This window comes from Lacerta agilis, chromosome 14 (assembly GCF_009819535.1).
Source record: "Lacerta agilis isolate rLacAgi1 chromosome 14, rLacAgi1.pri, whole genome shotgun sequence".
NCBI classification, from domain to species: domain Eukaryota; kingdom Metazoa; phylum Chordata; class Lepidosauria; order Squamata; family Lacertidae; genus Lacerta; species Lacerta agilis.
In genome coordinates, this window is record NC_046325.1 from 30,356,494 (window position 1) to 30,384,313 (window position 27,820).

Below are 27,820 nucleotides of genomic sequence, written 5' to 3' on the forward strand. Positions count from 1 at the left end.
AAGAAATATTTTGAATTCCTTGAACTATTTTTGACATGAAAACAAAAGCTGGAAATTTTCTCATAAATCCCTATCAGGAGCCCACAAATATACTTGCCAGATTGCCAGTGGCAGACCAATTATTTCAGACTTAAGTTTTGGAAGAACTTGGAAACAGCAGGAAGAGCCTTCAAAAGTCCAGGGCAAGTCCAGGGTCAATCAAGCCTCCAGCCACGTTCTGCATTGGAAATGCACTGCTGTGTCTCAGTATCTCCAAAGCTTGTCATGAAGTCAAATAGAAGGCCCCACCCCTTCTCCAAAACCAGAGAAGAGGCGAGGCTGATACTGACCACAAATTTTGTCTGACTACCAAGGCCAACCAGAAGTTGTGGTCCCAGTTCACATATGCACTCTGTGGCTTCTATAATTCGCTCAAGGAGCGATAGCAAACCAAAAAGATGTTTCTAGGGACTCTGCCTTCTCTTTTGACAGCAGCCTGCTCCTGCCATTCTACCAGCTCCATCCCAGGCTGCTCCTGAAGCTGCCACAACTCAGTGATCAAGCACATTTATTTAATTCCTTTTTCATACCATCATTCTACCAAGGCACCCAAGTTTCAGCTGCAATTACTGCACTTCATGGGGTTGGAATAGAGGCCTTCTGGGTCCCTTCCAACTATACAATTCTACGACTAAAAGCTCCCAAGTTCAGTCCCTGGCATCTCCAGATAGGGCTGGGATAGACACCTGCCTGGAACCCTAGAGAGCTGCTGCCTGTCAGTGCAGACAATACTGAGCTAAAATGGAGCAATGGTCCAACATGGTTTAAGATAGCTTGCTTTGCTCCACCCTCCCTATACCACCTTACTTCAGCTCCAACACCCGCCTAGCCTTGCTAACCCTCCTGACTTGACACCAGATCCATCCAAGATACCTTCAACACCTTCAGCTGCTTTGCTGTTCTGCCCTCATGGAGTCCCTGTTCAGACTAGGCCACTACCTGGAGCTTGGACGGTAAGCCTATCTGTCTCTGCATCCCAGACACTGTCTCCCTTTGTGGCTCTGATCTTGAGCAGTACCTTACTACAGTCCCGAACAAGGACCAATAAGGGCCACTTATTGAGTATCTTAAAGTTTCAGGATAAGTGTCGTAGCAACAATGATCCCTAACGCATGATCTTGGTTGTGGGGTGGAGAGAAAGAGAGGGAGGGACCAGCAGAGGGAAATGAACAGAGCCAACTTTGGGAGGGGGAGGGAGTGGGGGCAGCCTTTTGTCCGAACCATGAAACACAACAGTCACCCTTTATACAGATGAAGCTGACACTGCAAAAAACAACACCAAAAAAAAAAACAAGTGGGGACAGACAGGGAGCAGTTTAATACATACCCCCATCCCATCTCCTCCCGCCAACCCTTCTGTGCCTTTGAACTTATCTGGCAAAGAACCCATTTTCCCTTTCTGAAATGACAAAAGGAAAAAAAAGGGAGGGTGAGGTCTCTGGTCTGCGAGGGCCGGAAAGGTGGCTTTCTCTTGCAGCGACAGTGCTTCCATGCCAGACATTTCATCAGAATGGAATGGGACGTCAGCAAATAGCTCCCAGGAATTTGGAACTGCACTCGGGGTGTGTGTTGGGAATGTGCATGGGGAGGAAGGGATGTCAGTTCCAACCTCCAAAGATGGAGGTCGGCCCAGCAGCTTCCTTGATATTGTAATGGGTATCAAGTATTTACCCCATGTTGGGACACCTACTGGCCCATTAAATACTGGCGCCTCTTTAAAACTGGGCGGCAGGCCCATCAGATTCAAAAGGGAAAGGCCACACAGCTAGCTGCATTATCTATTGCTTAGGGCAGGGCAACCGGGGGATTTGGGTCAATGAAGAATGCCATCTCAGGGCAGCAAATTCTGCAGGATTCCAAACCCAACCTTTTCTGTGTTTGAGAAAAGGAAAGCCTCTGGACACTCAGGGAGAGTAGAAGTGAGCTTTACTTATGCACATCAGACTCTTAAGAGATCACCTGCAAGAGATTAGATATGAGATGGAATAGCTTTTAAAGGAAAACAGAGAACTCAACAAAAGTAAATTTTTGAAAAAAGAAGGATCAGGAAAGGAAGATGCCCTAGAGGCTGATAGGTAATAATTTTAAAAGCTGTTAAATTTGTTAGCGGCTGAATTTGCTTTGGGCAGTTTGTAGCAAACTTGTGGAATGTGCAGCCACGGAGCCAAAGTATAAATCAAAAAAGAGCTCAGCAAAGTTGTGCGGGTCAAAGAGGATCAAAGTGTAAAAACAAAGGATGAAACCACCACATCCAGTCGGCTCATCAAAAATTAAAACAGACCCAGTAATGCTGGGAAGGGCTAGTGGTCAGTGGCTGAGCATGCGCTTTTGCATGTAAAAGTTCTCAGGTTCAATCCTCAGCATGTCCACTTAGAGCTGGGAAACACTTCTTTGTGGTGAAGGGATAGCTCAGTCAGTAGAGCATGAGACTCTTAAATCTCAGGGTCGTGGGTTTGAGCCCCACATTGGGCAAAACATTTCTGTGTTGCAGGTGGTTGGATGACCATTGTGGTCCCTTCCAACTCTACAATTTTATGATTCCATGAAACCTTGGGGAACTGCTGCCAGTCAATGTAGACAAGATTGGGCTAGGTGGAGCAATGGTCTTCACTTGGTGTAAGGTCTATGTTCTTAATGAAATGTCAGACAAATTTACACTTCATGTTACTATGCATCAGCTAGCACAGCCTTGCCCTACCTGGGGATGCCCAGATGTTTTGGAACACGTTGAACAACGAAAGATGCTCTCAGGGCAAATCTTTACAAAAATGTTGTATAAACACCAACAACCGGGAAACACTGGCCTGCAAGCACTCCAATTGGAGAATAGCCTCTACCAAAGACTTCATGGACTTTGAAGATGCACAAACTCAGGACAAAAAAGAGAAACAAGCTAAGAGGAAGGCACGTTTGGCAAACCTCACCGTGATCAACTCCCACCTGGAAACCTTTGTCCCCACTGTGGAGGGATGTGTGGATCCAGAATTGGCCTCTACAATCACTCATGGACACACTGTTAAGACCACATTCATGGAAGATAATCTTACTTGGCTAAGAGTGATCACCAAGGAATACATATACACACAGGCAGCACCATACATGGAAGTTCCCTGCGGTCTCCCATCCAGCTAGTGACCAGACCTGGACTAGCTTAGCTTCAGCAAGGGTACTGAACATTGTGCCTCCAGACTATGCCCAGGATCATTATGAGACAAACCTCTGGAATGAACCCTGCCCAGTCTTCAAACTCAGAATGGACATTACCTTCACGTTGGAATGAACTGCCGATTCTGGGGGGTAGACGATGAAGTGCCGGAGGGTGAAGCCGTAACCCCCCTGCAAATTCTTGTGCAGCACCACTGTCTTCGGCCCCACCCAGGGGAAGGACTCCACAGGGGGGGCATTAGCATTTGTGGCCGTACCATCTCTCTGGCCCAGCTTTGGCTGTCAATGAACAATAAAAAGAGGCAGGTAAGAAAAATATTACGTTTCAGCTGGAATTTGGAGCAGGATGAATAGCCCCCTCCCTCCCCAATCTTTCTCACACACACCAACCAGGTGCTTGGAAGGACCTTTCCAAAGAGGATGAGGATAAAGAGACTGCCGAAGTCTTTAAAAGCCTATAGCCCTAGATATTCCCTGGAGACCATTTAGTTTCCCAGAGGGCTTCAGTGTCTCTTTCCTGATGGAAGGCAAGCTTCACCCTTTGTCAACAGACTTGGACCGCTCTCAAGCTGAGAAATCTCAGCTGGAGACAGACTACAACTTTCCCCCAAGTGTTGAGAATGTAATGATAAGAGGAATTATGCTTCTCATAGATACAGTACACCCCACTGTTTTATGATTTTTTTCCCAATGAAAATGATCGTCTTTGAAGTGTGTCATGTTGGACAAAGGAAGGATATAAATGAAATAAGTAACAACATATAGCATCTGGCAGATACATGTTTCTTTGCATTGCTGCTGACAAAAATCACAATGGAAAGTATTTGACTAGAGAAGGTAGCAGAGCAGAAACAAGTGTGCCTCTACCACACCAGCTACAACTCTCTTAAAACTGATTGTTTGGCCGAGGAACAATCAGTTACTGGGTACAATATGCACTGTGTCTCCAGAACTCTCTTCAGGCACGAAGGGATGTGCAACATCAGTCTCTGATTGGCGAGCTATATGAAGTCTCTGGATTTGCCAGGTCTGGTATAAGTACTAGAAGCCAAGCATCTTGTCTTTGCTTGATCCACAGCATCTGGGGCCAGCATCTGGCACTGTGACTGCTGAGCAAGAGCCAGAGATAAAAAATGTTGTAGACTCCCCAGTATGCTAGAACAGATTGAAGAGTATTTGCAAGTGTATGGAAAGGGAGAAAAGCCATGTTTGATTATACGCTCCGCTTGAAAACTGGGTTTGAAGACTTGGGTTTTCTTTCAGGGTGAAACCAGTCAGGGGTCACCGAAGTTTCTTGAAAGCAGAAAATAAACATGGGATCGGTTTTTATTCATTGGTTTCTCCTCTGTATTCAGCAGATGATTTGTACATACTACATCTTTAAAGCACATTCAAGGCACATTTACTCCCTCAAATAATTCTGGGTGCTATCGCTTGTTAAGGGCTGATGGGAATTGTAATTCTGCGAGGGGTAAACTACAGCACCCAGAAAGAATGTGTTTCAAAGGCACTTTAAAGGTGTGGCGTGTAAGCAACCATTTCACATTATTCCACCACACACACACACACACACACCGGCCCCAAAATTCATTTCAGTTTTCGTTCTTGAAGGTTGGGAGGAAAGAGAAGAAGTTGCACTGAGGTCTTCCTTCCCCCATTTTCCCTGGAACAAAGCCCTAACTGATCAAGGGGAAGTGGAATGGGAGAGGGAAAAGGAGGGAGAAAATACCTTTGAGTATGTGTGTGAGGAAAGGAATGCATTTTGAACTTTTTCCAACACCTGCACCTCAGCACAACCCTTAAAAAACGGGAGTGCTTTGAAAAAGAGCTCCATCATGGTTGAATTTAGACAGGTTTCAGCATGAGACAAGAAGCAAAAGGAGAAGGATTTCACACTGTTTGCAAGCTATAGCTCCTTGAGTTAACCACACTTCCAATTCTTACTGTAAGAGCCTCCCTACCACCAGCGCATAAGACGTTGACACAGCAAGTCCACATGGGAGCTCCCCCCTATAACTACATTCCATTGGTAACCCAGAGGAATGTAATATCCAAGTCCGACGTGTAATCTTAAAGGCTCTCCATCTCCCTCCTGTCAACCCCTGTGGGATGCCCAAGGTTTGCAACATGACACTCTATACTTTAGAAGGGAATTATGCACCTCTCCGTCTCGCCAGCTCAAAACCAGATGGCTTTCAATTGCTTTGGGGCTTGCAATAACTACACAGGAACGAACAACAAGGCTTTATGATATGATGCATTTGTGGCTGGAAGGTCATCAGGGCTAAAACAATCAACAGTGGCATCAGGATAGATAGATGATAGATAGAAAGATATATATGATAGATAGATGGAGAGATGATAGATGATAGATAGATAGATAGATAGACAGACACCACCACTTGAAAGCAAAAAAATCCTCAAAGTGGTTTACATAGTACAAGAAGGCTTAAAGGCATGTATTAATGAAGCTGTTTTGGGCCTCCACATGGAGAGCTTCCACACAAGAGCTAATGAACAGATTCTCTCAACCTATGCCTAACTGGCTACTCAGATGCTAGCTGTCTTGCCTTCAGCAATGAGACAACAGACCAAATCTCGGTGTTCCTCCACCATGACCAAATCCTAAAATTATTCATATTTGCATGGATTTTTGTATTTAACATAATTTATTCTGCACAACATAGGCACTGATTCCTAGAAAATCCTGTTGAATGCAAATTTTGGCTTTCAGAATTGCCACACGCAACTCTCAAGCCTGTCTTCACAATCCTAAAGACGACAAACTCGCTTCTTTCTTCTTCTTTAAAGCGAAAGCTGAAATTCTTGGGAAGATGAGTTGTAATAATAATAATTTATTCTTTGTACCCTGCCCATCTGGCTGAGTTTCCCCAGTAAAGCCCATTACTATCATTTTTAAAGTGTATCACATCTTTCCACCAATCTGCCCTTAGTTTCTACTCTTGTGCTCATAGAATTGTGCAATCTACAGAGTTGTGTTTACAATTAATGAAATATCTTATTATAAAGTGATTAAAAGCAAGATCAGTTAGCTGACTGATAGCTCTAGCAGGATTGTACTGCTCTGTGAACATATGTTCTAGCTATGGATTGAGAAGGTGTCAGCAGCAGAATGTTGACCAATGGTGCAGCTTCAGTGGTGGAAATTGAATGTCAGTTTAAAACTAGAAGATGGAAAAGGGAGAACCTTGTAATGAGCATGAGCAGAGCAGGGACTGTGTGCAGCTGAAATGGAAGGAAGGACAAATCCAGGGTCCCCCACAAACATCTAAAGAGGCTATTTGTCAGCCTACCAATGACACTGGCTTTCCTCTCTCTGTCTCTCTCTTTCATAGTGTTTATGTCCCTGAAGGGAAAGTCATGAATTTACCTTCTTGAATGCAGGAGGAGGTAAAACTCGAGTTAATGGGATGTTTCTAAGAGCTGCCAAAAGGCAGAGCAGCAGACAAGCAAACTTATTATGTAATTTCACTTAGCAATTACTTAGCCACAGGGGCTTCTTGCTGCTGCTTCTGCAGAGCAAAACAATCCCAGAGTTCTCCTTTCCCTCCAGCTCCTTTCCTCCACTCAGCAGAAGGTATAACTAGGCAAAGAGAGATCCCCCCCCTCTGTACTAAACAACATCTGCCTGGTCCATCACACACACACACACACTCCATGCTCCCTCAAAAAATAACAAGGGGACATTCTGTTCTACATCAGTAGAATGTCCCTATTTTCTGAGGAATGTTGGAGGGTGTGCGAAACCGCCTTGTTCCAATCAGTGTGCCATGTTGTCTATCGCTGGGATGGGGAAGCTGTGGTCCCTCCAGTTACTGCTGGACTACGACTCCCATCATCCCTGACCACTAGCCATGCTGGGTGTGGCTGAGGGGAACCCAACAACATCTGGAAGGCCCCAGAATCTGCATTACTGGTGTAATACGATTGGCACTGTGGCTCTGCTAAGCGTTTTTCTAAACTTATATGCTGAATATGTTTTAACGGGAGATGCCAGCCCATTACTATTCCTCCAAATAACACAAGCAGTAGTTACAGTGCAACATCTGCAATAAATGCACCATATCTAACAGGTGGAGCCCCCATTTCACCAAGAGGAATATGGACTCTCTCCCCCACTCTCAATTCAACAGCACACAATCCATGTGGTCCCCAGATCCCATTGTGAGGCTCCTCCCTCCTGCCGCCACCACTGACATTTGCTTCTAGTGGCTTTTTTTTTAATTTTTGCACAATCAAGTCGAAGTTTAATATTGCTGTTGTAAAGTGTTTGCACTATCCAGCAGCAGAATACACATGCACCCATACACAAATTAAAGTGAATAAATAGTTAAATCTGCAAACCCCCGTTTTCCTGACTACATTCCATTTCAAACAAATCATTATCCCCTCCCCCACCGCTTTCTAAAAATAGTAGCTAAGGGAGCAATTAACGAAAGTTAAGGGGTCAGGCTCCCTCTGTGCAACCCCCCGCCCCCGGTAATTCAAGCAGGTGTATCTGGATGGACACAACTTCAGTAAACAAGGCAATGCAGAGCTGGAGATGAGACTGACATCCTCAACCAGGCACAGACACACACAGTGGGCAGATTCAGGTTAGAGGTGCCCTTGAACAGAAAGGCAAAGGCCTCACATGTCCTCCTGCAGCCTTCAAAACAGCAGCTAAGATGTGGGCACCAGAAAAGGGGGCACCAGAAGAAGTAGGGGATCCGTCAACTTGGATTAGCCTTTCATTGGAGCCGGACGGGCCTGGTCTCATGCAAGGTGTATTCACAACTGTCACAAAGAACACACTTCCCTCCCCCCCCCCCAAGCATTTAAAATTTGTGAATTTGGATCATGCAACAAAATAGGAAGCAAAGTGCAAGGAAAAACAAGGGAGGAGATACAATCAGGGCGGAGAGGGATTTAAAACGGAGGACTAGCAGCTTGTTAGGTCGTGGAGGGTATGTATGAGAAGAAGGCAACACGGAGAGACTAAAGGAAAGGGTTGATGTGATCCCAGTTTCAGGGACGTGGGGTGCGGAAAGCTGCTCCGAACCGAAAGTCTGCAATGCAACGTTAGCGCTACCTACTTCTGCTTAAGCAGGTGCGCAACACCAAATGAAGGCTTTGAAGTGGTGCCCCCTTTCCTGCCGCCCGGCCTCCATCCGCACCCCGAATGAAAGCCACTTTCAAACCACCCTGAGGGTGTCTCTCCAAGATGAATATTCCGAACAAGTGTGGAAAGGCAGATCAGGTGGGGGAGACATCGTAATCCCCTCCGCCCCTTCCAGCCACCTTGCCTCCAGACAGCCTCCGCAGGCACCTCAGAGTTAATGAAGATACCAGCCGTTTTATCCAGGGACACAAAGCCTATCTGCTCCCGACTCTCCTCGGGGGCCCTTCACGGTCCACCGGTGCACAATTCTTATCTTTCTGTCACAAAGCTGCCCTCCCATTTGGATCAGGATGCTAATGAGGGTGCCTCTTATTCACAGACTAATCTCCCTCGGTATCATACCAGCGCCAGGCGCCCCAGGCCCCTCTGAAAGCTGGGATCAACACTTCCATGTGACAAAGAGATGGGATATTGACAAGCCTTCCCTCGCCTCTTTTCTCTCTGGGCACTGATGCTCTCTTTGTGTGAGTGTGTGTGTGTGTGTGTGTGTGTGTGTGTAAGTAAGTAATTGTAGCATAATGGCAGCATAATGTTATAGCTCAGTCCTACAATGAAGCACAGTGTAAAGATGGAGCTACCAGCATTCACCAACCTGGTGGCCTCCAGATGTTCTGGATGACAATTCACATCAGCCCCAACCAGGATAGTCAGGTTGATGCAAGTTACAGGCCAAGGCATCTGATGGACACCAGGTTGGTGAAAGCTGAACGGGATCGACACCCAAAACATATGGTTTATGGTGGGCATCAGGTTGGCGAAGGCTGAACTATACCAACGTACAAACACGGTACATGCTTTTATATCATGTCAGATTATTTGCCCATCTATTTGCCCAACTGTCTATTCTGACTGGTGGCACCTCTTCTACATTTCAAGTCAGAGATATTGAGGATTGAATCGGGAGCTTCTGCAAGAGAAGCATGTGCTCTACAAATGCAAGGCCAGCTTTAGGTTTGGGAGACACCTGGACTAAGAGCAATCTGGTGGGACCCCTTCTCAGTTGACGGGCAGGCTCGGCTGGCAAGTGGTGTCAGCCAGCAGAACTGTGAGCAGTTCCAAGTAGCTCAGGGCTGCCATTTTAATTCCCCACAATCCCCCTGAGCAACGCTACACCAAGGGCATCATGTGGATTTCAACATGGGAGCTAGATTCAGCTACCAGGCGCTACTCAAAGAGTACTGCGCTGGGGCATGAGAACTAAGAGATGGCCCAGGGCAGGAGTCAGCGGTGAGTCCTGACAGGGCACTGAGGCAACACCAGCTACCTAAGGGCACCAGGTGGCCAGCCCTAAGGTTATGTCTCCTCCCCTAAAGAATGAGCATGGAATGATTGCCTCTTTCCCCCCTTCTTCCTCTTAACGTCTGTTATAACACAACCCATGATGTCACATTGTTGTCCTGCTGTGTATTTGCTCATCCTTGCCACCAACGACACAAGGAAGGGAAACGCACAGCATGATGGCGGCTTACGTCCAAGCTATCTGAAAGACCATATTCCCTCATACAAACCTGCCCAGGTTCTGAGATCTTTGGGGGAGGCCCTTCTCTTCAGTTCCTGGCACACTTGGTGAGGACCTGAGTGAGGGCCTCGTTGGTGGATGCTCCCAAACTTTGGAACTCCCTCTCTAGAGAAGCTAGACTGGCTCCCTCCTTGCTGTCTTTACGCCGGCAGATGAAGACTTCCTTGTTCCAACAGGCCTTTGGGAACTGACTTCTTTTAATAAAAGAGCTGGTGCCGTGCTGGTTTCTATTGCATTTATTTGTATGGGTTTAATATATTTTTATGTATGTATATAGCTTTAATTCTATCAGCGTTCGATTGTTTTTTCTATGTTTTTAGAGGTTCTTATTCTTTATCTGTAAGCTGCCTTGAGCCCAATCAGGGGGAAAGGTGGGGGTATAAATAAAAATATAAATAAATTAGTGCTGGGTAGTGGTCAGAGTGCAGGACCAGGACCTGTGAGACAAGAGCTCAAATCCCTGCTCAGCCATGAAGCTCACTGGGTGGGCCTTGAGCCTCTCACAGTCTCTCAGCCTAACCTACCTCGCAGGGTTGTACTGTGGATAAAATAAAAAGGGGGAGAACCAGATCCACCACCGTGAAATGTGGGGTATAAGAAGAAGAAGAAGAAGAAGAGTTTGGATTTGATATCCCGCTTTTCACTACCCGAAGGAGTCTCAAAGCGGCTCACATTCTCCTTTCCCTTCCTCCCCCACAACAAACACTCTGTCAGGTGAGTGGCGCTGAGAGACTTCAGAGAAGTGTGACTAGCCCAAGGTCACCCAGCAGCTGCATGTGGAGGAGCGGAGACGCGAACCCAGTTCCCCAGATTACGAGTCTACTGCTCTTAACCACTACACCACACTGGCTCTCTAAGTGTAATAATAATCAGCAATATCAAATCACACATTTCTTAATTGTTATTTCTTAATTATTAAGATATTGCGGGAGGAGGAGAGAGACACAAAACAGCAGGATTTCCTTTTTTCTTTTTCTTTTTGAAACCTAAAGACAACACACCCAAACACACAAGTGTTGAGGATTGGGGGTCTGATATACGAGTATCAAACAGCGAAGGTTGAGAGAGTCAGACGGCAACGAAGGAACAAGTTTAAGTGGAGGCTGTTACAAGCTCAGGGAGAGCAAATATAGAATTCAAAAGTCACAACCTTCCTGGCAGACGGGGGGGGGGAGAGAGAGAGAGAGAGAGAGGGCAAAGATCCGGCTGTACAGGCAAATTATTATTATTATTAAGATATTCCTTGCCACAATAGCCAAAAGGCGGCGAGCGGCATGTGTGAGGGGTTATCGGAGGTCAGCTGCGATATGGTAAACTGGGGGGTGGGGGTGGGGAAAGCTTAGTTGCTCTGCTGCCGCTGGCCAAAGAAAATGTGCAGAGAACAACTGATCGGGGTGGGGGTGGGGGCTAAGAAAAGCAAAATAAGGAGAGAAGCATACACAGGGCAGGGATTAGGGAGGGAGACAGTTCATTTATTCACACAAAGGGGCATATCCAACAAGCCTTCAGGGGGTAAAAAATGGTACATAATTTAAATTACGGTACCTTCTACACACCTGATATAGGGGAACCCCCCCCTTGGGGCATTTTTTCTTCTCTCCTAGTCAAATGAACTATGGAAATAGGCTGGCGGGGGGGGGGGAGCATTGTGATCATCTGTGAATTACCGGTATCCCTATTTGCCCAACCAAAGTCTGCGGGGGGGGGGGGTGTGCTCTTTGCCAATAGCTGAAAATTAAGGCAAATGAACCAGACAACACACACCCGCAGACAAAGGAACACCGTGTGTGATTATTCCCCCCCCCCAACACACACACTGTACTCTGCTTCTATAATCCACTACCACCACCACCCCCCTCCCGACCCCAGGGAAAGCCTCCCACCCAAACACAAGCAGCTGCTCTAGCGGTAATAACCTGAGTGGAAAAAAGTGTGCTGCTCCAATAGTAAACTGCAGATGGTGCCGCCATATTCATGGGCACTGCCACCCCCCCGGGGGGGGGGGGCACAGGGTACACACGCATGCACGTACCCACTGTTTGATCGTTCATCCCTTGCCTTTTTACATAATCACACTAAGGAGCTGGAAAAAGATCTGGCCAGTCTTTTCATATCTTTGTGTAACCCCCCCCCCCCACCTCGACCCCACAAACGATGCCACCCATCACCTCTTTGACATCGCCTTCCTTTCATGGCTCCTTCCCTTATTCCCAATTCTCGCAAGCTCCTTTGCTGACCCATAGCACCCGGCCCGCGATTCCTTAGCTCTGCCCTATCCCATTCTCACCCTCCTTCCCTCATTTCCTTGTCCTCTCTGGTCCTCTTCCTGAATGTCTTGTCCCCCCAACTCATCCTCTCCTTAGGCCTAAGCTTCTTGCGCTGCGCTGCTTTTCCGAGCACAATTCAAAGTGTTGGTGTTGACTTTTGAAGCCCTAAACAGCCTCTGTCCAGCTCTGAAGGCCTTCTGGTGGTTCCCTCACTGCGAGAAGCAAAGTTACGGGGAACCAGGCGGAGGGCCTTCTCAGTAGTGGCACCCGCCCCGTGGAACATCCTCCCAACAGATTTCAAAGAGATTAACAACTATCCGACAGCCCTGTTTAGGGAAGCTTTTAATATCTGATGAATTATTGTACTTCAATGTTTTGTTGGAATCCGCCCAGAGTGGCTAGGGAAACCCAGCCAGATGGGTGGAGTATAAATATTATTATTATTATTATTATTATTATTATCCTTAACTGCACTTCCTCCAGGGCCCTCATCCATCGCTCCCTTGCCTCTTGGGCCCATCTCCCCAGCCCCTAACCTGCCTGCCTGCCTGCCCAGGCTCTCTGACCCTGCAAACTATTTTCTCTGCCAACAGAACACAGCCTTTATTGTTCCTGGGTCCTCTGAGATCAGCACCCTAAAACAAAGAGGGGCGGGCAGAAAGAGAGGGGGGAGAGGAGAGAACATTGTACTGGGCTTGGAATTGGAGAAAACAGTGCCTCTTCACAAGGTGTCTTTTATAGCAGAGTAATGTGTGCACTCACTTGTCCAGTGTTGTGATGTCATCAGGTTGTGTATTTCTGGTCCTACAAATATATTATGGCAGGAGCAGTTGAGGAAGGGAATTCGGTTTTCAAGATTCAACCCCATCAGTATCAAGCAACTGACTTGAGTGCAAAGGCCACCTTTCTATTTGGCTATACTACTACTTATGGATAATTGGCACAATGGGAGAGAGCGTATAGTATACCGGTATTTATTGGAGCAAATGAAAGCTCCAGCTAAGGAGCTTTTACATTTGAAATACAGGCACTAAGGGGATGCAAATATAACCATTGCATATGCATATATTTAAGCATCACTTGCATTAACAGCCTCCGAGTAGGAAGTGCAAGTCAGGCACCTGGAACTCTTTTCCCTTGGACAACAACAAGATAGTAATGGCGACAGCCGCTGCCTCGCAGCCGAAGAAACCATAAAAGGCCTGCTGTTTATCATTCCTGGAGCCCAATTAAAAAAACAGAGAAAATGGCAGGTTTGGGGACCCTGGGTAATTACAACAAGCTATATTTTACCACAACAGACAATTCCGTCTGCCAGCAAGCAGCCCCTGAGGCGGTCGCCAGTTGTGCCACATCAGCTGGTTTGCCCCAGCCTGAAGGACGCCAGGAGCTGTGCCAGTAAGACTAGGCTGGGATTTCGGGCTGGGCGGGGAGCGCAGGGAAACAGGAGGGATGGTGGGTTTAAACACGCCACTTCCTTTCTCACCTCCACTGGCAGCTTTGTTGGCATTCGTCTTCAACACAGGCTGAGTGGCAGGCGAATACAGTTGGCATCTAAGAAAACAACTCACGGGCCTAAGAAATTCCCCAAGCTGCCCGGGGTGTTAAAATTCAGGTGCTGTACTATTGTTGCTTTGGAAGGGGGAAACAGGAAAATATATTTTTTTTTAAGGAGAGAGGAAACAGCAGTGGGATCTTACAGGCTGTTGAGTAGGTGTAAATCAGTGTTGGGAAACTGGACTCAGCTGCCTGGTCCACCCTCCGTGGGCCACCCAACATCACATGAGAAATGAGACTGGGCAGGAACTCAAACCCAGGAAGAACTCCTACATTCTCCTATTAAAGGCCCAGGATCATCCTGCCACAACATCTGGCCCGCTACATACAGGTGAAACTCAGAAAATTAGAATATCGTGGAAAAGTCCATTTATGTAAGCAATTGTTTTCATTAGCTACTGGAGTTTAATATATGAGACAGACTCATGACATGAAAAGCGAGATATGTCAAGCCTTTGCTTGTTATAATTGTGATGATTATGGCACACAGCTGATGAAAACCCCAAAGTCGAGATTATGAATTTGGGGTTCTCATCAGCTGGACGTCATAATCATCACAATTATAACAGATAAAGGATTGACATATCTCGCTTTGCATGTCATGAGTCTATCTCATATATTAGTTTCACCTTTTAAGTTGAATTACTGAAAGAAATGAACCTTTCCACGATATTCTAATTTTTCGAGTTTCACCTGTATTTAGGGTCAAGATGGGCATGGTGGGAATTTTTGTGACTCTTCCTCCTAACGTGTACATGTGTGTGTGTAAATAAATGCAGCCTTAGGAGGCTGAAACAGAGATAAGAAGACCAGGTGGAGGAGGAAGAGCTGCTTAACACTTTCTTTCAATATGCCTGCTCAAAATTATTCCCCACCCTACAATATTTTCCCATTTATGCAGTGGATTATAGGAGCGCCGCCTCATGAGATTGTTCGTGTGGAGTGTCAATTGCACAAATGATGTGTGCCACTTCACCACAAGATGAACATCATAGGATCTGGTTCGTATTAACAGGGACAAGCACAAGTATATGTGGGCAGGTGGGCTAGTAAAAGATTTTGCCAGCTAGCCATTTTTAATTGGCTGACATGCTGGGATGCATTAAATGTAGGCACTGCTACTTGAAGCAAGGTCACTTTTCTGAAGCATCAGAGCAATAGGCTGTTAACATTTCTGGCTCTCAGGATCAGCTCACACACAGGCAGCCCCTGGTGTTGGGAACCAGGGGGAAGCTCCACAAGACTTGCAGTGTTCAGAAAATGGAGCTTGGGTGTTCTGCATAGTCTCCCCCAATGAACCACAAAAGGAGAATTATGCCAAAACAAGCAAATATATGCAAATTTGCTTGACAACTTTAGTCAAGTCACAGATTTCAGCTTCCAGACACAGAATCCATGCTAATTTTATGCACAGTAAACACAAGGGAGACAATTCACAAACTGCATTTTTCACTTTCGACAACTTCCCTCTGCACAAGTTAAAAAACCAACAGTTCAGGCCTGAGTTTTCCAAAATCGTCTCTGGGTTCCAAATCCTAATTCTCTCCTGTCCTTAGATCTAAAATGACTTTCCTTCTCTCCATCAACGCAAGTCACTAGGATTAACTGTTTCCTCAGCACGACATCACAGCAGGTCAGCCAATAGGAGGCTTGTGGGCAACTAGCAGCTGCAAGCTTTTAGTATTTGGTTCACAATTATAGCAAGGGGCAAGGCAATCACACCCCACCTCTGACCCGGAATGAAAAGCAACCATACCAACTCATCATCTTGCATAAAAGGGTATGTTCAGTTTAACCTAGATTCAACTTCCTGTTCTTCCTGTACATTCCTGTTCTTCCCCCCCCCCCCTGCCCTCAGGGGTAAGAGAGAGTAATTGTCCTCTGTCTCCTTTATTGCTTTTAAATATTTGAAAGCTGCTCTTAGGGTCCTCCCCTCAATTTTCGTTCCTCCTGGCTCAAGGTGTATACAAATTGTTCTCTAATCCGTTCCACGTCTATCTCGCTGTTCTAAACTTCTCACTCTCCTTATGATAGCCCTCTTGAGTTTTATGGAAGATGGCTACCATCCACTGTAAAAACTGCACTGCGCCTTGAATTGGAACAGGTACCCCAATGCATATACTTAAATAAATATATAGGTCTTTATATTCAATGCTGCTGCTAATACAACCACAACATACGCAAAGGCACTCAAACCTAGTGAAAGAGGAAAATTATGCAGCATCTGAAGGGAGGCTATGAACAATTACATGGATGTTAGAAGGAGCCCAGAAACAAGTTATCTCTGGGCCTCCACACCAGTTGTTTACCTCTTTCAGTTATGCAGCCAGTCATTCCAGGTTGACCCCCATCTCCACTCTTTCACACCTGAGCTTTCTACCCCATCAACTTTTTTCCTGGCAGCTATCAGGGAGTTCTCTTCTTGTTACTCAGATATTAACACAGGGTGACACCTAAGAATGAAGTGGCAGAATCCTGGGATCATAGAGCAGACTGTATCATTTTTTTTGAAACGATCCCTTATGTAGAAAACTTCCTACAAGTTAAAACAAACCAAAAAAAAGTGACGCAGTCTGTTCTGCCATCTCATTCCGCCATGTGGATAGAACACCCTGTTCTCTCTCCTAGGTTTGGGGTCAGCTGTGCCATTTACCAGGCCACCGGGTCACTCATTTTACCAGTTTCAGGAAGGAGCCAGGAAAAGGAAGCAGAACTAGGCTGTCACAAAGTAGGCAGCAGCGTACAAAAGCGTAAGGTTTTAACAACAGTCAACCTGTTGCTGCGCCACTAGTTTCAGGGCCACCATGAAACACTGAAGTTGGCATGCAACAAGTATCTGTGTAGCGTGCAGTGTAGGCTGTTCCATGAGAACTATCTAACACATGGAAAAATTGGAGCTTATCCTAGCACATGTACACATCATGCATTTAAACAGATTTTGTATGCGGTTTTCCCTGTAAGCCCTTTTCATTTAGGAACTTCAATGTACTTGCTGACTATCTAGCAACCTGAAAATGCACACACACACACCCAGTCATTTCCTCCTGGTGAGACTAATGCATGGACTTAGAGTGGTGGCCCCAACCTCCAACCCAGAGTTCTCAAAAGAACACAAAGTGAGTTGAAATTTAAGCTTAACAAAATAAACTACTGACTTCCATACTGCCACCCACAAAAGGAATGTCTGTGTTAATTTATGTTTCAGTTTATGTTATCCTTTTCTTACATTATCTGCTTTGTCAATACTCAGTTGAAAACCTCAATAAACAAGTGTTTTAGAAAGAGAGAGAACAAATTAAGTTACCCACAGCTCATACAACGTTGCCCAATAAACAACCTGATAGTGAAACTGAGGCAGGGTTTAGCAGGTGTGTATGATTTGCCATGCGTCACATAATGAATGATGGGCAAAGCCAGAATTAGAATCCGGAAGTACCAGTATGCCTCTGTCTCGCACTCCTCTATGCCCTTAAGCAGAAGCAGACTCCGAGAAATCTTTCTTATTATGATTTCCTTATTTTATTTACAATAGCAATAATTTCTGCAAGGTGCTTTTCAACCCTTATCTCACCGATAACACAGGTGACATTTGAATTTAATACCAGAGCCTGATACCAGAGCCTTGTGAGCTTGCCAAATACCCTGAAAGCTTGGCAGAAATGTTTTAGCAAATAAAAGAAATAATTTGTAGTTTCTGGAACAGTGGTAAGTATCTGCAATGCAATATTCCCCCACCCTTTTCTTTTCTTCTGATAAAGTCCTCTTGGAAGAACAGTAATGATTTTTAAATAACAAAAACAAGAATTGCTAACTGCTCCCATTGCACAGATATGAAACACTGAGGATCAGACAGAGAGCAACTTAAACCAAGACTATGCACAATGTTCACAGGTGAAAAAGGTACTTCTTCCACAGTAATATAATCAGACATTGGCATGCATAGGGAATGTCTTACCACACAGAGATTCCAAAAGATGCTTTGGGACAATATCCGTTCTCTAGAACAAGGTGACTGAAAGCTGGTTTTTGGTTAATCTTGGTCTGACCTCGGAAGTTTCATTTGGCAAATGGGTGCTTGGATGACAGAATCCTCCTTCAAATATAAATACATACATAGCTGTGCATCCCTAATCAGCATGTCATAAAAGAAGGGTACGTGCCTAGCTTCTTAGCCAACACGCTGCTTCTCTATGCGCGGGTCATTTTGTGTTCATGCATAATTCCCCCCCCCCCAAACCCTGAAGTGGTACAGTTCAAAAACAAGTGTGCATTTCAAGTGTGAACCTGATGCAAGGGAAGAGTTCGCAGTGTGCAATCTAAAAGGCATATGATCCCCGTGACATCTAAGACAACACTGGAAGTCATGTGCAATCCATAATTTTGTGCAAGCATTGCTCTCTTCCCCCTCCCTCCCCCCCCCCCACTTCACGCAGCCTCAAGGCTGCAATGCGTTAACTGAAGACCTGCACCCCAGTTGTCACCTGCAGCACAACAGTGTGTCCTGGGCCACCCATCAACACACTGCAGCTGCCTGGGACAACAAAGCGTTTCAATCTAGCCCTGGATATTCACACCTCGTTCTTAAAAGGTGAATGAAAATCAGGCCCTGCTGGAATGGTTAACAGGCACCTGCATATCAGATAACTAGGAAGCTACATGCATCTTGTATGGGAAACACATGCCCAAGTTTATTCAAACAAGAAGTAGACACAAGCAGGATTAGATCCAGATCTGGAAAGGGGGTCCATTAAGTCCAGAAACGAAAGCCTACAATCATCCAGCCACGTTTATATGTGGATTCAAATAAATCTAAGTCCTGATCAAGTTACAATGCAGCTTTCTGACTGATGGGAGAAGAGTCCAATATAAACTTTTCCCCATGCATCTTTTTGTTTGGAGATAGATAGATAGATAGATAGATAGATAGATAGATAGATAGATAGATATTCTGACATCAGCTCCTGGAGTTCCCTTATGGCTGCCCCTTAGGTGCTAAAGGGGGGTGGAGAGAGGCAGCTGGTCAAAACAACAGAAAAATGAAAAGGCACAACCACATCTGCAAGACACACAAGACTTCAGAAAGAACACACTTGGGGTGTGGTTGGAGAAAAAGGAAGTTCCACTAAAGTCACTGGGACCTGCTTTCTGGGATTGTGCAATTTGGAACAGGAAGTCAGCTTCAAGTCAGCTTCAGGGCTCCACTTATTATTATTATTAATTATCTCCACTTTCAGAACTGGAGAATTGAGGCCGATGCTCTGGTCCGAGTTGCACAAAACTGAACCCGATGCCTCACAACTCTCTGTCGGGATCAGGGGGCATTCCAGTAAGCAGCTTCCTGATGGCAAACCCAGGGTCAACTCTCAAAGATGAGGGAAAATGCACACACCAGCAAGGCTCTTCCTAGCTTACTAGAGGAGGATCCAGCAGACACACCTGTCTTGCCGCCTAACTGCTCTTTTCCCAGTCTGCTCGCCCTTCTGCGTGCTCCCTTCCTGCATCTTGGTGCCAAGCTCCCCTTTGGCTCAGATCCTAGGCTTCCACCTGATCCCTGACCTCAGACTGACCCACCCAGAGATCGGCTCCAGGGCACCATCCAACTCCAAACCAAATCTTGCCAGGGATTGCATTTCTGCAGCTGACTACAGCTCAGTGCTGACACCAACATTCTAGATAACACTGTTCCTTCTCAGTAGGGCTGACAGTCTGAATGGAGAAGACGAGGCATTGAAGGATAGGGACTGAAAGCAAGCAGGGAAGGTGAGTGGCGGGGGAAGAAGTTAAAGCAGTAGTGAAAAAGCAGGAAAGGTGCTGCTCTGAGGGTTCTAGTAGGCAGGCTTTGCTGGTGAAGCGGAGGGCCCCGGAGGATAGGGAAGAGGGCTGAGGAGTACGAATGGGGAAGCTGTTTCAGGTGAAAGGAGACAGGAGAGGAAGGGGGTGAAAAAGCAGGACAGGAGCAAAATTCCAAGCATCTGAAAATGTTGAGACTGGCACCTCAGAATTCAGATCTCTTCTCCATCCCTATCCATGGCAGGCCCCTGGATACTAGAAGTTTGTTTTCCAATACTTAGGAATCTGATATATTTTACTGAGCTTGTGCCAAGTGAAAAGGGGTATGGAGAGAGGTACATGGGGAAGGAAGACATTGCATCTTGCAAAAGCTGTCAGGAAGATTATCAAAATTAAAACCCTAAAACAGGGACGGCAGAACCTGTGGCCTTCCAGACATTGCTGGCCCATGTTGGCTGGGGCTGATGGGAGCCCGCAACACCTGTAGGGCCACAGTTTGCCCACAGTTGCCCTAAAAGCACATGACTATTACTCCGTCTCCCATATGCATTTGGTTGGGCACTGTAAAAAACTTAATACTGGATAAGATACTGGTGTGATCCAGCAGAGCTTTCTTTAACTGAAACTGATGTCCCTCTAAAATTGATGTAAACTGCCTTAGAGATCCTGCTTATTAAGTAGAATAAAAGTATAACTAAATAAATAATAGAATAGTTTTAAGGACGAGAGACTGTTCTGAACTGGGTCACTTGGTTCAACAGCCCAAGCGAGAGCGATCCAAGTGGCCTGACCTGCAGGTTTACTTGAATGCACTCTCACCTTCCCCAAACAACACCCAATTTTTGCAAATGAGCTGTCCTGACTTGGCTCTCCTGGGAACACAGCCCGCACTGACTCACCCTCTTGTAGATCCCCAGGCTCAAAAAATGCAGACCAAATAATAATAATAATACTTCCAACCCGCCCTATGCCTGCCTCGGTCCCCATGTCCCTTTTCTCTTCCTGGCCCCGAGGTCATTCTCCGTGTGCATTTTGTCTGCTCGGCAGTTTGCTTCCTATTGTCAAGCGACCCGGCGGCCCTCGGAAAGGGACGGCGGATGCGCTGCGAGCCAAGCACGCAGATTAAAACTTTTTTTTTTTGCACGGGCAGCCTCTTGTTCATTCATTCGTACTGAAAGGCAGAAGCTCCGGACAACAGGAAACAAAAGATTTGCAGAGGAAGTAGAGACACAGTGCAAAGTGCAGAGGATTTCTGTGTCCCATCCTTCCACGCCACCCCTTAAATTCGTAGTTAGGTTTTTTAGTGCTCATCTATAGCACACATGCCGATGGTGGCAGCTGTTGTTGTTACTGACTTATACAGAAGCATCAGTATATCTGACTGCTTTCCAGAGTATCCTAAGTGAAAGGGGCATATCTCTGCTCTGTTTTGATATAGGACAATGGAGAAGAAACAAGAGGAAAGGAGAGCCGAAGAAGAAGCAACAGCAATAATGTTTTTTAAAATGTTTGTCTAATGTGGGCACATACCTGAAAGGGTGCAACCACATGCTAGGAGGGGTAAACATATACTCTTTCCTTAGTGGCCAGCAAGCAGGTTCAACCAATAGTAAGTTACTGAGGCATGCACCCACGACAAATACATGCTCCTAATGCACTAAACATTACACACATAGCATGTATGATACATGAAATAGGCCACAGTTGTTATAGCTCCCCACAAGATGTATCCCAGCCCCAAGTAAGTACAAGCACCAACCATTTTACGTGCGTCCAATTCATGCACGTTCATGCACACTGCCTCCCGGAAGTGGCCCCAAAACAGGGTGGAATGGGGCTGGCGGGGGTGAGGCAGAATGGGGCAGAACAGGGTGGGCTTATGTGTGCTCTGCCAATGTACACGGGGGTCAGGAAAGGAAACCCCCACACCACTTGTATAGGAAAGTGATCAGCACAACAAAAATTTCTACTAGCACCTACCTACCTTGCCACTCGAGGCAATCTTCTCACTCAAGCAATTCCTAAGTAAGACTAAAATGTTTGTGCCAGTGGTACAGATACTGGAGGGTAAATTCAGAAAACTGTGGCTTGAGGACGTTTTTTCAGAGAAGGGGTGCTTTCAGTACTGGTATCAAACGCCACACTGCTTCAGAGTGTGGCCAGGTTCTGTGTATTCATGGCTCGGGTTTCCACATCCATCTCACAGTGACTCGGGAGAACTTTTGCTAACAAATCTTTACTGAGGTAAAATATGGGAAGGGCGGGTTGTTGTTTTTTATCTGTTTGTTTTACAGTGGATGTGTATGTAATGTTGCCTGGCATGAATGCCACCACAGACAAATTCAAAAGCTATACAAACCATTTTCACATGAACAACCAACAAACATCAACGTACATTTTAACCTGCTTCAATCTGAAAAAGGAAGAACACAGGATTCTCGTAATAAAATACTATATGCATTCCTATTTCAGCTCACATTAAAAAAAAAAAATAGCAGAGTGAGGACCCTTCCCAGAATGCCCCTGTCTACCAAAGAATCAATGATCACTTTCTCTCTAAAAAGCAGAACCAGAGAGGATGCTGGGATAATCCTCCCATGACCTCACACAACATGAGACAGAATTGGCCTTGGTTGCCCTGAGGGATGACCTCCTTTGAGAGAGGATGGGGGAGAGCGACCCTGTTGCTCCTGGTTGATCTTTCAGCAGCTTTCAATACCATTGACCCCAGTATGCTCCTGGTCATCTCCATGAACTGTGAACTCATGGCACTGTGTTGCAGTGGTTCTCCTACCTACCTACCTACAAGACCAGGTTCAGAGGATAGCTTTGGGGGACTTTATGTCTGCCCCCTGGCAGCTGTGCTATGGTATGAGTTACCACAGGGCACTATTCAACCCCCAATGTCATTTGATATCTATATGAAGCCACTGGGAGAAGTCATTACGAAAACTGGGGCATGGTGTCATCAGTATGCGGATGACACCCAGTTTTACTTCTTGGTTTCACCTGAATCAGGAGAGGATGTGACTGTTCTTATTTATATATTGTGCATAGTATAAATCACTTAAAGGCATTTTTTTAAAAAAAAATAAGCAGTTTAAAATGCTTTTAAATAAATACAGATCCTCCCGGTTGGGGGAAAGTGGAGAATGTATTTTGGGGGAGGGATTGTTAAATAATACAAAAGCATATACACCACCAGTTTTGAGGATAAAGTGATGGTACAGACAATTGATTGTAATCTTGGAGAGCAGCTGCCTGTCTGAGTAGATGGATCAATGATCTAGCATGGTATACTACTGTTTCCTGTGTTCCTACCCTAGTATATAAACCACGTGTGGACAGTACAGGAGTCACCAACGTGGTGCCCAGAGGCACAATGGTGCCCCTGAAGTTTTCCCCTAGTGCCCACAAAGCCTCTGAGGCCCCTGCCTGCACACTTGGTGTTCCTTTTGTCATGAGGTGTTGAGAGTGGCTATCTCCCCCCCCCCCCCAAAAAAAACCCCAGTATATGGCACTGAAGGAGGAAGTTAGAAGAGTGACACTCTTTCCCACTTCCTCTTTCACCTCTATCTGCTTTTGGTCAGATCCCTTTGAAAAACAAAATCTAAAATGCTTGTCGACCCCTGATTATAGTACCGGTATGTCCCCCCAAACAGCACCTTCAAAAATGCCTAACACTGTTTGCCTTTGTTTAAATGAACGTTTGGTGATAGCTGCCCTAAAATTTTATTCTACCTCTCCATAACAGAAAAAAGCAAGACCCACTACAATCCAGGACTGTTTAATATATAAACCCAATCCAGCCTGATAAAAGGTCAGTTACATATGGGTAAACTCTCAGGTTTCCTGCCACCGCCCAAGAACAATGGTAAGTTAAGTTCCTTGTACATAAAGAAGCCAAGCTTTATTCCAGAAGACTGACAAGGCAAACTCAGCAACCACTGAAGAACAGGAATTACAGTAGTCCAGACACCCTTAGGTTCCAGAGATAGGACAAGGATCAAGCCAATTTAGGATAAAAGCTTAAAAGTTCCCTAACTGAAGTTAAGGGAGAAGGCCGGTGGTCAGGATTTGATCAGCAACCAGGATGGCAGCTTGGGTGTACCAAGAGACCATGGTTAATGCAAGCTGAGATTCATAAGCCAATTTCAAACCATGATTTCACTATCTGGTTTGTTGGCCACAACCCAGTTAGCTGGCTTGAACCAATTCAGACATACAAACAAACCACACTTAAGCAAAACAAACCATGGCTTAGCATTACATGTAATCAAACCGATTTATAAGACACTTAAATATTAACCCATCCACCTACATTTTGCTTCTCTCTTTTCATCTCTTTCCTATGTTGCATCCTTTGCATTTAGACTGTCAAGTCTGCTGGTGCAGTGACCTGTCCTCTATAAAGGGTCATGTATATAGATGGTGCTATATAACAGAGAATCAATCAACATCCACTGCCCTTAATATATAGAGAGCTCACGTGTTCTATAATGGTCAATGCACACACTTTAAAAGCATGGTTTAAAAGAAATCAATCATTCTAGCCTTCCTTAGTTATGTCCCAAGCTTTCCTTGCAGGACTGGCCTACCCCTTTTTAAACTCCCTCTCCCTACAGCATCTGATACCATCAATTTAGTAAACTGATTTATGATGTCTTTCCTCTAAAAAAAAAAAAAAAAAAACCCTACCAAACTCACACATGCAAACAACAGTGTATGCAGAAAAGTCACTAGCCTATAAAATGTTTTACTAGCCCGTATGCTTAACATATGCAAGCAGGGGCGTTCCTAGCCCCTCGGCTGCCCGGGGCGGGAAGCCAAGGGGCACCCCTGGGGGCGGGGCATCGTGGCGCGTGCGTGCGTCATGACGTCATGACGCACGCACGCGCGGCGGCCCGGCACCCCCGGGGGCGGGGCATCGCTGCGTGTGCGTCATGATGCACACGCGCGCAGCGACGCCCCCGCCCCTGGGGTATGCCGGGCGGGGGCTTGGGAGCATCGGCGGGCTACAAAGAGCCCCGAAGCCGCAGCCATAGCGCAAAGGGCTGCCAGGCTGCGGCTTCGGGGCTCTTTGCCGCCCACCGAGGCTCCGGAAAGCGGCGGCCCGGCATCCCCGGGGGCGGGGCATCGCTGCGTGTGCGTCATGACGCACGCGCGCGCGGCAACGCCCCGCCCCCTGGGGTATGCCGGGCGGGGGCTTGGGAGCATCGGCGGGCTACAAAGAGCCCCGAAGCCGCAGCCATAGCGCAAAGGGCTGCCAGGCTGCGGCTTCGGGGCTCTTTGCCGCCCACCGAGGCTCCGGAAAGCGGCGGCCCGGCATCCCCGGGGGCGGGGCATCGCTGCGTGTGCGTCATGACGCACGCGCACGCGGCGACGCCCCGCCCCCTGGGGTATGCCGGGCGGGGGCTTGGGAGCATCGGCGGGCTACAAAGAGCCCCGAAGCCGCAGCCATAGCGCAAAGGGCTGCCAGGCTGCGGCTTCGGGGCTCTTTGCAGCCCACCGAGGCTCCGGAAAGCGGCGGCCCGGCATCCCCGGGGGCGGGGCATCGCTGCGTGTGCGTCATGACGCACGCGCGCGCGGCGACGTCCCGCCCCCTGTGGTATGCCGGGCGGGGGCTTGGGGGCATCGGCGGGCTACAAAGAGCCCCGAAGCCGCAGCCATAGCGCAAAGGGCTGCCAGGCTGCGGCTTCGGGGCTCTTTGCAGCCCACCGAGGCTCCGGAAGGCGGCGGCCCGGCATCCCCGGGGGCGGGGCATCGCTGCGTGTGCGTCATGACGCACGCGCGCGCGGCGACGCCCCGCCCCCTGGGGTATGCCGGGCGGGGGCTTGGGGGCATCGGCGGGCTACAAAGAGCCCCGAAGCCGCAGCCATAGCGCAAAGGGCTGCCAGGCTGCGGCTTCGGGGCTCTTTGCAGCCCACCGAGGCTCCGGAAAGCGGCGGCCCGGCATCCCCGGGGGCGGGGCATCGCTGCGTGTGCGTCATGACGCACGCGCGCGCAGCGACGCCCCCGCCCCTGGGGTATGCCGGGCGGGGGCTTGGGAGCCTCGTCCGTGCAGCGCTGCTGCTCCCGGGGTGACGGAGGGAGCGGCGGCGCATGGGAGTGGTGGGACGCGCCGCCGCTCCCTCCGTCACCCCGGGAGCAGCAGCACTGCACACACCCGCCTAGGGGCGGCACTAGGGGCGGCCCGCCCCCTCCGCCCCCACCCTACGACGCCCCTGTATGCAAGTATCTTTGTGGCCAAAGGGGAGACTGGGAAGAAGAGAATCAACCACTGTAAAACTTCTGCTGGAACTTCTCTTCTGCTGCACAAAGGTGACCAGGTGAGAGATTATTTACAACACTTAGTGGAATTCAGTATTCTAAGAATCACAGTTTTCATATAAACAGAAAAAGCAAATATGCAGATCTTATAAGGTTTTTTGGGGTGGGAAGGGGAAATAATTAATTCAATGATCATCCCCCGTATTATCTGAAAACTTAAATCATGGAAGCAGAATACATTATACAACGCAACCCTTAGGACCACCCTTCCCTCTCAAGTCATGTAGGGTTTAATAAATTTCCAAGAGCTCCTCCTTTGATTCTTCTACCATTTGCCATATTTTAAACACAGTGAGGTGTGTGTGTGTGTGTGTGTGTGTGTTGTAAATATGCCCTATCAGAACAAAAGTCTTTTCCCCTAATGACTTGCAACGGTTCTAGACCGAGTCATTTTCAGAAACCTTTGGACAGGCATTTGATGGCCAATGTTAAAAGCTCTTAATTAGGAACAGTGTTTTATCTGCTTTTATCATTAGGTTCCAGAAGCACATTTCTAAAACTGCAGTATCTCCTGAGGAAAAGGAGAGAGGCTTAAACACCTGGAATCAAGTGTTGGCTCCAGGTGTTGTTCACACTGCACATAGTTAAAATAATGGAATTTGCTCCCAGAAGATCATAGAATCATAGAGTTGGAAGAGACCACAAGGGCCATCCAGTCCAACCCCCTGCCAAGCAGGAAACACCATCAAAGCATTCCTGACAGATGGCTGTCAAGCCTCTGCTTAAAGACCCCCAAAGAAGGAGACTCCACCACACTCCTTGGTAGCAAATTCCACTGCCGAACAGCTCTCACTGTCAGGAAGTTCTTCCTAATGTTTAGGTGGAATCTTCTTTCTTGTAGTTTGAATCCATTGCCCCGTGTCCGGTTCTCTGGAGCATCAGAAAACAACCTTTCACCCTCCTCTATATGACATCCTTTTATATATTTGAACATGGCTATCATATCACCCCTTAACCTTCTCTTCTCCAGGCTAAATGTAGTGATGGACCTGATGGTCACTGTGTCGGGACAAATTTAAAACAGAATTACAACAGACACATTCTTGGAGGACAAGTCTATCAGCATGATGGGCTATGTTCTACCTCCACTGTCAGAGGCAGCAGCAAATCTCTGAACCCAAGAGAGGAGAGTGCTGTTGCACTCAGGTCCTGCCCGCAGGCTTCCCATGGGCACCTGGCTGACCACTGTGAGAACAGGATGCTGAACTAGATCCAGCAGTGCACTTCCAATGTTATTATGATGCCCCACCTCGCCCCCCAAGTAGCCTCATATCACTGGCGCTGCCCATTCATTTGCCCTGTCAGCTTGTGTCTAAAAGGAAAGGGAAAGGTGAACGAACAGAGGTTACTCCACCTTCTCCTTGCTGCTGTCACAGTTGACCTGGTTGGAGAAAGCAGGTGAACAGGCAGTGATGGCAAAGAGGAGCAGTAGGGGTTGGCAGGGAGTGCTCGGGGTTGGCAGTGGGCTCTCCGCTAGGGGGCAGGCCTTGGCAGATGCCCAATGATGCTGACTTCTGACACTGGCCCTGCTTTGGACGTACGTCTCCAACAGCTGCGAACTTCTGAGTGTGCTGGCAGAAATGCAGTATGTAGAAATACGCACTATTTTAAAGACATTATTTTAAGCGAAAAGACTCCACTTAATGATACACTTACAACTCTAGCCCTTAATTGGGAGGGAGGAAAATCATATATTTTCTAATGTGCAGTAGGTGGAGTATGGAACTTGTGAAGGTTAAGACGCACAATTATATGCAGGGGGGGAAACAAAGACTCCAGCTTCCTGAGAATCTCAGCTTTCATTAAAAACAAAGAAACATCAAGCGACCCTCTTGGCTGTGAACATATGCTGGGCAAAGACTAGTGAATTCTTAGAAGCCTGAGGAGAAGTTGAAGAATGATTCTCAGTGGTTGGGACTCGTACTTCTATGCATTGCCCCTTCCAGCAATAACTGGAATAAATTTATGCAA

General features: G+C 47.0%; 1 protein-coding gene across 2 annotated transcripts in view; it reads right to left on the reverse strand.

The window, feature by feature from the left end:
• ARHGAP23 (Rho GTPase activating protein 23) overlaps positions 1-27,820 on the reverse strand; it is a 168,192-nt gene that overhangs the window by 62,768 nt on the left and 77,604 nt on the right. For both annotated transcript variants that reach the window (XM_033170556.1, XM_033170558.1), the window contains one exon: positions 3,304-3,483. In XM_033170556.1, coding sequence (XP_033026447.1) covers positions 3,304-3,483 — 180 coding nt within the window. The remainder of the gene's footprint in view (positions 1-3,303; positions 3,484-27,820) is intronic.